General features: G+C 36.7%; 1 protein-coding gene and 1 long non-coding RNA gene across 2 annotated transcripts; both read right to left on the bottom strand.

Moving 5' to 3' along the window:
• Positions 1-2,214: 2,214 nt before the first annotated feature.
• On the bottom strand, positions 2,215-4,495 carry LOC148212008 (uncharacterized). Its single transcript, XR_015790461.1, has 2 exons — positions 4,255-4,495; positions 2,215-3,588 (listed from the first exon to the last, which is right to left on the bottom strand). It is a non-coding gene; the product is annotated as an uncharacterized LOC148212008 (long non-coding RNA).
• A 1,486-nt stretch (positions 4,496-5,981) lies between these two features.
• On the bottom strand, positions 5,982-6,485 carry LOC148212007 (uncharacterized). The gene has a single exon (XM_088122985.1). It carries the CDS (start codon positions 6,483-6,485, stop codon positions 5,982-5,984), a length of 504 nt encoding a protein of 167 aa, XP_087979111.1.
• Positions 6,486-12,686: the final 6,201 nt, after the last annotated feature.

Genomic DNA, 12,686 nt, shown 5'->3' with positions numbered 1-12,686 from the left:
CAGCGCGGTACTACCGTTGAGGCATTAGAGTTGCTTTAAATTCTTGGGGGGGGGGGGGGGGGGGGGGGGGTTCCATTTCAAGCACTGCTCAGATCTTATCTGGATTAGCTTTGATGCCTCTTTGGTTGAGCATGAAGCTGAGGAACTTACCCGAAGCGACGCCGAAAGCACACTTCTCCGGGTTCAACTTCATGTTATAACGACAAAGGACGTCGAAGGCTTCGGTCAGGTCGGCTATATGTGAGCTAACCTGCTTCTTTTGACCAGCATGTCATCCATATACAACTCAATATTTCTGCCGATCTGCTTTGCAAACATCATGTTCACCATGCACTGATACGTGGCGCTTGCATTCTTCAGGCCGAATGGCATGACCTTGTAGCAATAGAGTCCTTGGTCAGTTACAAACAAGGTGTGCTCTTGATCAGGTACGTGCATCTTAATTTGGTTGTACCCTGAGTACGCGTTCATAAATGTAAGCATTTCATGGCCGGCTATAGCGTCTGACTGGGTGTTTATGCTGAACGCACGCACTAAGCGTGGTAACAATTATATAGATGCAAGCGCACACCTGTCAGAGTAATATAAAATGGATGGAGTATCCAAGTATCGATCCTCAAGGACTTCTAAACAATTTCCAAACTCTAAAGTTTTAAAGAATAGTGAATGTTGGAATGAGTGATTCTCGTAAAATGGGAAGTGGTCACAAATAATGGTTTGGATTTGGGATTTGGACTTAGAATGATAAAACCTAGCCCGATTTACTTCAAGTTAGCCAACAAAAAATCAAGGACATGCTAAGGATAATATGCATTTTACTTTAGAAACTAACGACTACGCTTCTCACTTTACTTATGTCTAAGCAAGTTCAAAGTCCTAAGACATTCCCTAATATGTTTATTATGAGATATATCTTAGTTTTAGGATGGAAATAGTCGCAACCTCGGGTTAAGGTCCTATGTCTAGGCTACTTAAGCGGAACCCTTATGTCTAAGGCGCTCCTCTCCTCGGTTTAACCACTCAACAATGCAAATAAGCAACCTTTTCAGTATTGACTTGTTAAGACTTACAGTGGCCTTCTCTAAATCCTAACTTTTTGGGAAAACATGTTGAGCAATGGATGGAAAGCAAAAGCACTACTTCTTAGCAACCCTTTTTAGACATAAAAGGCTAACTATCCATAACCGGGCTAGAGACGGGAATTTAGAAAGACATATTGAAGAAAATACAGCAAGTAAAATGGTTGAATGTGGAATGCATGTGTGAAAAACAAAAGATAACTAACGGAGAGTTTTTATCGGGATTGAGAGCTTCGCCCTTCTCTTTCAAGCAAGGGAGAGTGTCACGTGCTCTTTCCTCCAAAAAACACAACTCTCTTAACTAAAAATAAAGTAAAGGCAAAGAGAGAATAAGCAAACTGCTAGATTTTTATATATTTGAATAAGTAGAAAATGACTAAGTACAAATGGAAACAAAACAAGCTCAATAAAAGAATGTAAAGTGCTCGGGATTTAAAAACGAAAAGCAACTAATGAAAGCAACTCAAAAGTACTTAGAAAGCAACAAAGAAGCACTAAAAATGATCAAGAGAAGGAAGCAAGGCTTGATGAATTTGGTGGAGAAGTTGCTGGAATTTATAGCTGTGCAGAATTGGTTAGGTAGGTCCTAAAACGATGGTGAATCACCCATTTCCAACTCTTTTGACTGACCAAATCGTGCTCAAACTGATAGTGGAACACTTCTTCTACACGTATGCATCGGTTGGAACCACCAAAACGCATTGGAAGACGCGTTTCATTAAGGGCAAAGTTGGAAGAAAACCAGTTTTTCTGCAGGCTTCCCAGGCGCCTGGCGCCTCCCATGATACTTTTTCGTCTTTTTGCTTCTTTTGATTAATTTGCACTCCCAAATGGTCCTAAAATGTCATAAATACAATATAAGCCATCCACAAACCATAGTATATGAATTTTGCATGAATTGAAACTCAAACGATCGAGAAAAATCCGAAACAAAGCTGAAACATAGTAAAAACAGCATCTAAAACCTTCTTTTTACGCATGTAAACAAGCGTAATCAGCGTCAACGAGCTGATCTATCCGAGACAGAGGAAAACTATTCTTCAGACAGGCTTTGTTCAGGCTCATGAAGTCGATGCAGACCCGCCACTAACCATTAGCTTTTTTAACTAATACTACATTAGATAGCCACGTAAGGTAGTGAACTTCTTTATAAATTCAGTTCGTAAGAGCTTATCAACTTCTTTAGAGATTACAAGGCTACGCTCAGCGTCGACAGGTCGACGCTTTTGCTTTACAGGTTTAAAAAGGGATGACACGACCCGCCCCAAAACACCTACTACTCCTAGAACGAGTCGCGCCGACCACGGACCTCGACTAACTACAAACCCAATGGTCAACTTCTTCTTATCTTTGACCTGAACTTTGACTAACAAACATTGAATGGATGCACGGTAAAAAAAAATCTTTACAAAACAACCAATCTTACATCCATTCTATACATTCTCTTCTATCAAAAGGGAAATTACAGCTTTACTACAAGTACCTCTACGTACAAAGTGATATGCAAATCCTTGAACTACTCTGGGTGGTAGAAGCTGAACCAAATTCTTCCTTGAAACTCAGATACTCAAGTACAGCTTGGGGGAAAACAAAACATAAACATTGAGCTGGGAAGCTCGGTGAGTGGTAGGTTAATAGTAAAATATTCTTGTAAAACTTCTTTCATAAACAACTGAAAATTTAGTTCTTAAAACAAACTTCATAAAACTAAAGTAATAAACATTCTCATTTAAATTCCATAAAACTTGAGTAAAACTAGAGCAACATTATACATTTCATAAAACTTAGTAAACTTCTCAAAATCAAACTTGTAACAACAATTTCTTTCCAGGCAAATCGAAAAGACAACGCTCCCAAGTCCAGGATTCGGAATCCGGATTTGGCCCTTATCACCCCGGCATTCCCCTGCGTCCCCTGCGACCTAGTTACGCCAACTTCTCAACCTGCTATAAAACACATTCTAAAACATCTAAAACATTCTTCTTCAATCATAAAACAGATAGAGAAAACTCAACACCACACATGTATCCATATTTTATTCTAGTATACTGGCGTAGAGTAATCTCAATACACACAGCAGAATAATTCTGGTTTACTAGCATAGAGTAATCTCAATACGCATAATAGAATAATTCTCTCAACACGTGGAGTCAAATGGTCCTAAAGACTTTCTATTTCTGGGTATACAATAGAAACACATTCACATAACGGTAATCATCTGGATACAATAATATGGTGGTTTGGAAACTTCTTTCTCTATCTCATAAACTGTTCTAAAATTCTTCTTTTCTTCATTCTAAGAACTTTTCTTTATTTCTCAAATCATTTCTAAAATCTTTCTTCCTAATACATTTTCTTTCATTTCATTCTTAGCAGAAATGCTAAAACACACCTATTATATATAATTTCTCATAAATTCTGTAATACTAGATAATAAAAAACGTTTAATAAAGTAACCACTCACAAATCCTTCAAATTGGGTCGTACGCCGCTCCAATTCATGTCCAACCTGAAATATCGATTTAATACCAAATTATTTCACTTAATTCCAACATAAACTAATTCGAAAATAATCACAATATATTCCAACAAAACCAATTATCCAAATTCCCCGGTTCTCTCTCTTCATTAAAAACCCACTACTCTTCTTTCTTACAACCTTACAAATGTGGGTCCCACCAAAAACCAATTCAATTTCTCTTCCTTTCATCTTCTCACGTGATTTCTCCCCTTTTCTTTTACTTTCATTATATTTTTTCTATTTTAATCCATAATTTCTTTCTCTCTCATCAACACCATTCAACCACCCTTCTTCTTCTTCTCTCTTCTCCAACCAAATCCACGGTCATTTCTTCTTTTCTTCCTCGCTCCCTCTCTCTTTTCTTTTTTTTCCCTCCCCCAAAACCCCTTTTCCTCCAATTTCTTTACCATTTACGACCATTAACGCATTCCAGGAAGATCTCAAGCAAGCCTACTCATCTTCCTTTTATCTAATTACCCCAACAATTTCTGGTTTAACCTCATAAACTCATCAACCTGTAAAATCAATTAAGGAAACAAAAATCTCTTTTCGTTAACTCTTTCACATGGGTTTCTGAACATAATATACACAACCACAAAATTACTCTTCAATTTCTACTCATTTTCAAATACTCCATGGAACAGATTTCCTTACCAAGCTTTGTTGTCTTCCATGGTTGAGGTTCTTAAGTTCGGCTTAAAAAATTACCAATCTTCTTCTTCCACTTTTTTTCACAAACCCTTGCCGTCGGGTCTCACCTCCTCCTTTGTTTTTTTCAAACCATCTTCCATTTTTTTTCCTTCACTTTCTTTTCTTTTCATTCTTTTCTTTTTCTTTTTCTTTTTCTCCTTCGTCTCTCCCTCCCTCTTCTTTTCTTTCTGTTTTCTTTTTCCTTTCCAACTTCTTTTTTTCTTTTTCTTTTCCAAAACACATGTCACGCACGTGTCTTCTCAACAAAAATTTCCCTTTTTTCTTTTTCTCAGAAATGACCAAAATACCCTTCCAAAATAAAATTACAATTTTTTTCCTTTCTTTTTTTTTCAATTTCCTTATATTCTTCTTTCTTCTTTTTTACTTAAAAGGAAAAGAAACGATCCTTACAAGGGATCTACATTAAGCCTATGAACCATAATACTCGGGTCGACCCTAGCATGTCTTCATGCGACCATGCAAAGACGTTGGCATTCGTTTGCAAGAAGTTGATGAACTCTGCCCTGGTCTCTCCTCCCAGCTTGGTGCCGACTCTAACCTGCTTATCTGGACTCAAGAGTGGCACAAGCTCAAGCTCCTCGGCTGGGATCTCGCAGGTCGGCTCATCCAGCGATGGAGCCTCGGTCGTAATGGCTGCACAAGTGGCAGAACCCGCTAATGCTTCGGCGTAGCATTTCCTTGATGACTTCTGCTCGCCTCGGATTGTGGCTATCCCCAAGGCCGCCAGATACTTCATCATCTGGTGGTAAGTAGAGGGGATAGCCTTTAGTTGGTGTATGAAGTGTTGGCCTAGTATCACATTACATGTCGAGGTTCTGTCAATCACTACAAACTCAGCGACCGTAATAACCTGTTCTCCCCTTCGCCGAGAGTGACCGGGAGCGAGATACATCCCTCGGCTGTTACTGACTCTCCAACAAAACCCACCAGTAGTGTAAGGCTCGGCTTCAGCTTAGCCCGCTCCCATTCAAGGGCTGAGTAGACTGACCAAAAGATGACATTGGTTGAGGCTCCTCCATCAATGAGAACCCGTTTGACCATAACATGATCAATCAATGGGGCGATGACGAGGGCGTCGTTATAAGGCAAGTGCACACCCTCGGTGTCTTACTCGTCGAATAGAATCGACAAGGTCGGTTCCTTTGAGTATGAGGTACATACCTCATGCGTTGCTTCCCGTATCAGCGCCTTGCGCTTCTGCCCCGACTGGCCACCGCTGGGCCCTCAAGCGATGGTGTTAATAACTGGAGGTCGATCGCCCGTGCGCCGAGGCGACGTGCGAGACCTTTCCCCGGTCGGCTAGTCCCTTTCTCTAGAATGGATATACTTTTTTAAGTAGCCACGTTGAATGAGGTCCTCAATCTGGTCCGTCAGCGCATAGCAGGTCGAGGTATCGTGGTCGTGGTCCTTGTGGAACCAACAGTACTTCGTCTTATCCTTTTTACTGCTCGGCTTGCGTGTCTTCCCTGGCAATGACAGTAAAATCTCAAACCCATCTTCCTCCACAGCTGCAAGAATTCCCGTTATGAGTTTGTTGGTCGACGTGTACTTGTCAAACCTAGGTCTATTCTTTGATTCGGTTCGAGCGTCACCACGTTGCTCGGAAGTCTTTTCCTCTGGTCGACGACTTGAAGTACGGTCGTCGTCTCGTTTCTTCTGGACTTGTCATCTCAGTTACAATAGCGTTTGCCGCCATTGGCCTGCCAGAGCACGAGGCCATCGATGTATCTTCGTGCGCGAATGAGTAACTCATTCAACGAGGTAGCTGACTTGCTGCCAAGCTTCATCACTAGGTTTCTATCATTCAACCCGGTGGTGAAGTATATTATAGCCATCTCGTCGGTGCAGTTTACCACCTTAACGTGGTCATCCATAAACCTGGTGATGTAATCGGTCATGGACTCGCGATCTCGTTGTTTGAACATCCCGAGGTGGGATGCTGGAAGCTTCATCAACTGCCTTGCTGAGAACTGGTTGATGAACATCTTACGTAACTGTTGATAGCTGCTGATGGATTTCGGCTTCAACTGTCGGTACCATAATCGAGTCGAGCCTTCTATAGTGATTTGGAAAGCTCGACACTTGATGGCGTCACTTGCTGCAAGGAACTCCATCTTCCCTTCGAATATTTCCACGTACGATATAGGGTCTCCCGACCCATCATACGGGCTCATCGTAGGGGCCTTGAACTTATGAGGGATCGGCTCGAACAAGATGTCCTGCGTGAACGGGGGCTCCTCCTACTCTGAGAAGTCGACCTGGCCTGGAGCCTTGTAGTTATTTTTTAGGTCCTCGATCTCTGCATCATTTCCCTAAGCTGGTCCATTTCGGACCAGACACATAAGTCGGATCGGGACTGGTCCCGGTGATTGTTGACCTCCTCGCTTCGCGTCCTCTGCTCCACACGGTACCTCAAGTCACCTGGAGCCTTCTTCTTCTGGCACAAGGCCTCACGATCGGAGTGACACACCTTGAGTACACCGGGCAGATCATGGCTTCCTGTGGAGTCCTTAGGTTGGACCCTTGGGAGCCGAACTCGTGGGTGCTGAATCGGCCGGTGGCGGTCAGTCTGGTCGTGGGCCCTGTCCCTATAGCTGAGGCTCTCCCCACCCCGATGAGTTCCGGGTGGTGGAGTGACAATATGGATCCCTCCGGGACAGTGAGAGGGGTCAGCCTGGTTCTTGTTAGCAAGGTCACCCGATCTTCTCCCCTTATCTCTGGGAGTTAGGTCAGCTGGTCTCTTCTCCTTGTGCGGGTCGCAGATAATTGAAGGCGTTGACTCCCCTTCAGATCGCTCCATGGCAGAAAGGCGAGCCTTCACTTCTACAATCTCAGCGATTGCATTGGCGACGATGGATGGATCGACGCTCTGGCCCGAGTGGGCTCGAACATTCCCCCACCTCGGGAGGGTCAGAGGGCGCGAGGGGGAGAGGAGGAAACTCTCCCCTGTTCTCTAGAGCATGCGGGCTGGTTGGCCTGTCCCCGACAGTGGGGTGCTCCCGGTCGACACGGTCGTTGGATGTCCCCACGACGAGAGAGTAGGTCTTCTGAGCATTGGTTCGACGTTCTCCATCGCGCCCCTCGGCGGGGTTAGGAGTGTGAACAGCTGCGAGCGAGTTGGGTATGTCATCGCTTACTTCAATGTTTTGGTAGGTAACGACTTGAGAAAGTCAAAGTCATTCCCCACAGATGGCGTCAAATGTTGAATCAAGAAATTGACCAACTCCGCGAACGTCACCTCGGACTAGATGAGCTGGACAATGAGTTTCAAACGTCGAGTAGCAGACCTGCAAAACAGAGTGAGCACTCTGATGTCAAAGTCAGTGAAAGTCTGAACTAGAATCAAGAGAGAATCGAAATGTTCGCGTACCTCAAAATGAACGAAATGATTCTATTTATAGGCGAAGCCCCCGACAGAGTTCCCGACAAGGCTTTAACGGCTCTTTAAGGTTACCGTGAAACGCAGCGTGTTGTCGTGGAGTATGTCGGAGGTGTGACCGAGTTGAGGTAAGCTAATTAACTCAGCCAATAGCATGAGAATGCAATCGTGAGCAAGCTTGTTTGGTTCGACCACTGAAGATAATCGGCTCGGTAAGGGAATGAGTCGAGATGTGTATACTTGGCTTATTTCTTTATGTTGTTCCATGTCACATTTTGCATCTGCTCGTTACCTATCATGTGACGCTGAAATCTACATCCAACATACCTGCTTTGTAAACTTCTGATTTCATACTGCACAAATTCAAGTTTCTCAAACACGTAAATCAAAATAAAAAATCTAATTGATAATTTTCTTGATTATTATTTCCTTTTGTTCCTAATTTTTTGTTTTCTCTATTTTCAAAAAGAAAAAGAGAAGGGAAAAAAAAGAAAATTCAGCTTGAAATCTTTAGGATTTTTAATAAACAAACAAAACAATCGAAAAAACAAGGGCCCAAATTAAGTAAAATTACATTTTCAAAGTGAAAATATAAAAATACTTATCTTTTTTTTATTGATACATTAAATAATAAAATCTTATTTAACATTCGTTAAAAATGTAGTAGATAACGAAATTTACCTGCATTTATAAAAATTAAATAAACGAAATGTGAAAAGCCAGATTGTAAAATATTTTGTTTCTATGTAGATAAATTAAGTTTATAATTAAATATTTTTTAGATAATTATATTTATTTATAGAATATAAAAGTTTAAAAGGCAAAAAGTTTCATAATTGTTTCCTTTCTTTCCGTTATAAATTTGACCTTTCCCCTCATTTCCACAGAAATTTCTTTCAGGGGAAAGCAATTCATTTCAAGAGAGAGAAAATGCATAAGAAAATTAAAACATATACTAATAATATTTAAGGAGGTTTTTTTTAAGTATAATTAATTAAGGAGATTTTGATGAAATGAATGATAAAGCATGGTAAAAAAAATTATCAAAGAACATGGTCAGATTTGAAATACATAAATTAATTTAATTTTTAACAAGATATAAAACAATAATTAATGATTGGTGTGATACATATTTTATATTTGATACGATTTTTAACATATAAATTAAAATTTATTGCACCAACATAAACATAATACGGTCTAAGGCATGCTTCTTTCTTAAAAATCAGAAGTTCAATCCTCTATCCCTATATTTGTTCTACTGAAAAAAAACTAAAATTAATTGTCAACATAAATATAGTTTATACTAATTTAATTAAATAAACAAGTACAACGTTCATCGTACGTGGTAATAAGTAATAGTACATAAAGCAAAAATTTCTAGTCCTACCGTAGTATGAACTCCCATCCACATTATGTCATATATAATCTTATTTTAGAAATAAAATAAAGTGGATCTCACATAATTTTAAAATGAAAAAAGTTCATGTCTCTCTCCCTCGTAACTTACATTCTCTCCTCCTCCTAAATTACATTCTCTCTAAATTCTCAAAAATAAAAAATTACATTCTCTCTCTTAAAATACATTCTTTCTGCCAAAGTTAACATAACTAAACGAAAATTTGTATATATCTCAAAGAGATTGAGATTGTAAGTTCGATCCCTCACCCCACATGTACTAAAAAAAATATTCTTCCTCCTTTTGTAACACACTCTCCCTCTCTTAAGATACCTTGTATCTCCATTATTATTATTTATAATTTATAGAAAATGTCATTTATCTTTTATTTTTTCCTTTCATTTCTTCATCATCTATCATTTTTATTTAAATATTTTTACAATAACTTCACATTTCTCTCTACACCTCGGTTCATCTATAGGTTTTGCTCTTTTCTAACTAAATCCGTTCGTTTTTTTCATCTTCTATCATTTTTATTTAAATTATTTTTTCGTTTAAAGAATATTTGCAGTTCAAAGTTGTTCGTTATTGATATTTTCTTTTTATTTAGAAATTTATTTTAAAATAAATAATTAAATATTTTTATTGTCTAATGGATATTATAATTTGATTTTATTGGTTGACCATTTTGATATGTTATTTTATTGTTAAAAAAATTATTTTGTCCTATTTAATTGTTATTATAATTAGATTTTAATTGTTACCCATTATATATATTCTTTTTTATTTGTAACTTTATTTTGAAATAATTAAATATTTTTTTTGTTTTATATGAAATTTTATAATTAAATTTTATTTGTTATTTGTAAGCATCATGATAAAAAACAAAAATCTAAAAATTAGATATTTATTTTAGTACAATTTCTATTTTGATATCTAGTAAAAAAAAAAGATATTTAATAAAACCATAATTTTGTAAGGGAGAAAAATCTACAAATAAAAATGTGGGTCCACTTTATTTTATTGAAAATATAAATAAGAACAGACGAGAGAGAATGCAATTTATGAGGGAGAGAATAATACGTAAGCTTTTTATTTTAAAAAATTATGTGGCGTCCATTTTATTTTATTTCTAAAATAAGATTACACATACCATAACATAAATGAGAGTAGCATAGAAATCGCGGTACGTAATGAAAAGAAGAGAGAGGCATTAACATTGTTTTTTTGCTTTTTGTTCTTTGGGCTCACATTATCCGTTTATTGTCCGTTGATATCCTAATTAAATGATTATATCCATTAAACAAAAGGCAAAGAAGAAAGTAGCATCGTTTTATTTCTTCAAATGCTCTCCATTATTGATTCTTCTTTATATACATTAAAGAATGAAAAAGAAAACAGAGCCAATCACGGATTGCCACTTGTAATCTGTAAAACAACACGTTTCAATGGAAAAAAAGTCTATGCCAAAATGAGAATTTTGATTGCTACGAGAGTCAACACGGTTTTGAAAAAAATAAAAATAATAAATAAATCTCTCCATTCAATCGCTTGCCGATTACTTTTTCACATGTTTTTTATGGAAGAAAACTTGTCTTGTCTGTCATCAGCTTTATTAACTTTCTACCGCAGTTATTTGTACGTTAAATGCTATTTAGTTTTGGAGTTTTGCAGTTTAAAATGTTCTTTTTAATTCTGTATTCATTTTAGTTTTATTTGTAAAATGTTACCGCAAAATCTATATTCTTCGATAAGAAATTATTGCTGGATTTCAAAAATAATAGACCGATAATAAAATAAATGGACTAAAAAATCAATTCTTTATAAATATTTAAAGTAAAACAGTTAACAAATAGAAAATATAAGAACCAAAATGAATCTTTTTTAAAGGACGTCAAAAAAATAAATACTAAAATTATATAGAACAGAATAATATTTAAACCTTATTTGTATTAGCCTATTTTTATTATATTCCTAACTCCATCTTACTACTATTCTTGAACTATAATAGATAAACCACGTACTTATTTTGCAACCATTCATTTTCTATATCTTTAGGAATATAATGGTTCAATCTTTGAGATAAAAGGAATATATATTGTAGTTTAGCTATATTGATGAATGTATGATTAAATCACATTTGAATTTGGATTGGAAAAGGGTTGTTTGCTTATTTTGTGGATAGGTTGCTTTACAATAATAATAATAATAATGTAATTCAAGACTTGTCCGATGACTTCCAAAATTTCGAAATATTTTAAGAATTGTGGTAGAATGATATTTTTTTTTTCTAGTTTAAATGGGTGGGAATTTGCATTTCAAAACTTTTATTGAACTTTACTTGACAAATTAGTTTTGATTTAAAAATTAAGAAAAAATAGTACCAATTATATCATGCATGCCATTTTTAAAAAATAATAATAATTAGTAAAATATATTTTAACCAAAATTTTATTTTAAAAAGTAGAAAATTAAATTGAAAAAAATAATCCAAGGAACACCTAAATTATAAACCAAAAAATAGAACTAATTCGAAAAGTCAAAATAAAGGAACTAAAACTATAATTTGAAATTCACTTAAAAATAGATGAGGAAAAAAGACACGTGTATTTAGATCTAGTGGAGTGGTGGGAAGGGCAATTTCGTCAATATAATTCATTGGCCGCCATCCTGTCGTTCATGTCCCGGCCGACATGTCCCCATTTCCAATAAATATTCTCTGTAAATGGAATTCCATTTTTAATATTCTTATCGTTTAAAATGGAATTTCATTTTTAATATTAGTTAATATAAATCTCAACTCATTAAAATATGTGAGATTGGGTTTTTTTTTTGATACAACACGTGGGGTGAGGGTTCGAACTCATGGCTTCTTAGTCAGAAATAAGTATCTTAACTACTTGAATTATGTTCGGTTTGACAAAATATGTAAGATTAGTTGAATCGAAGAAAAAAAGAAAAAAAAATCTCATCAAAACATCCCTCTCATCTGTTAGGATAATCTGGTTCGTATTCTACCTCGACAAACTCAAAAAAGAAATCCGAATTAGATTCATAACTCTGAGCGACTTAACTTCATGAACTGGATTATATTATATGTTAGTATTAATTCCTACCAACGACATTCATATCATATAGAATAACTTTATCCGACAATCCAAAAAGTCAAATTGATAGTGAAACCCAACTTAAGGTTCTATAGATTTAAGAGATTATCGAGTCAGCGCATAGAAGCAGTTTGATATCATTTTAAGTGCAAATAAGTGATAATAAGAATATGTTGTCACTGTTCTTCCTCAGCAAATTCCTCAACTCACCAGTCACTTTCATGTCACATAATAGTAGTTTAAGTTCACTCTCATAAATCAACATACCAACCAAATACTGTCACACTCAGGATGATCGAATCTCTGTTTACAAATTATTCAGTTGAAACGCCAACTTTACGTTACATCGAGTGATGTGACAGAAGAAGCATTATTTCAATCATCCAAATGATGAAAGAGATTAGAACGGAAGCATTTTGAATTCATGGACAAAAACTGGAAAGTAAAAGGAATCAAAGGATCAAAATTATGTTAAACTTGATATTGAAGG

Source organism: Momordica charantia, assembly GCF_013281855.1.
Source record: "Momordica charantia cultivar OHB3-1 chromosome 4 unlocalized genomic scaffold, Mcharantia_2.0 BLBB01000004.1, whole genome shotgun sequence".
In the NCBI taxonomy this organism is placed as follows: domain Eukaryota; kingdom Viridiplantae; phylum Streptophyta; class Magnoliopsida; order Cucurbitales; family Cucurbitaceae; genus Momordica; species Momordica charantia.
Note: the sequence above shows the minus strand (reverse complement) of the source record. Positions and strands in the feature narration are given on the sequence as shown.

Bases quoted from the DNA above. Each gene is read 5' to 3' on its own strand.
- LOC148212007 (XM_088122985.1), bottom strand. From the start codon at position 6,485: ATGAGCCCGTATGATGGGTCGGGAGACCCTATATCGTACGTGGAAATA.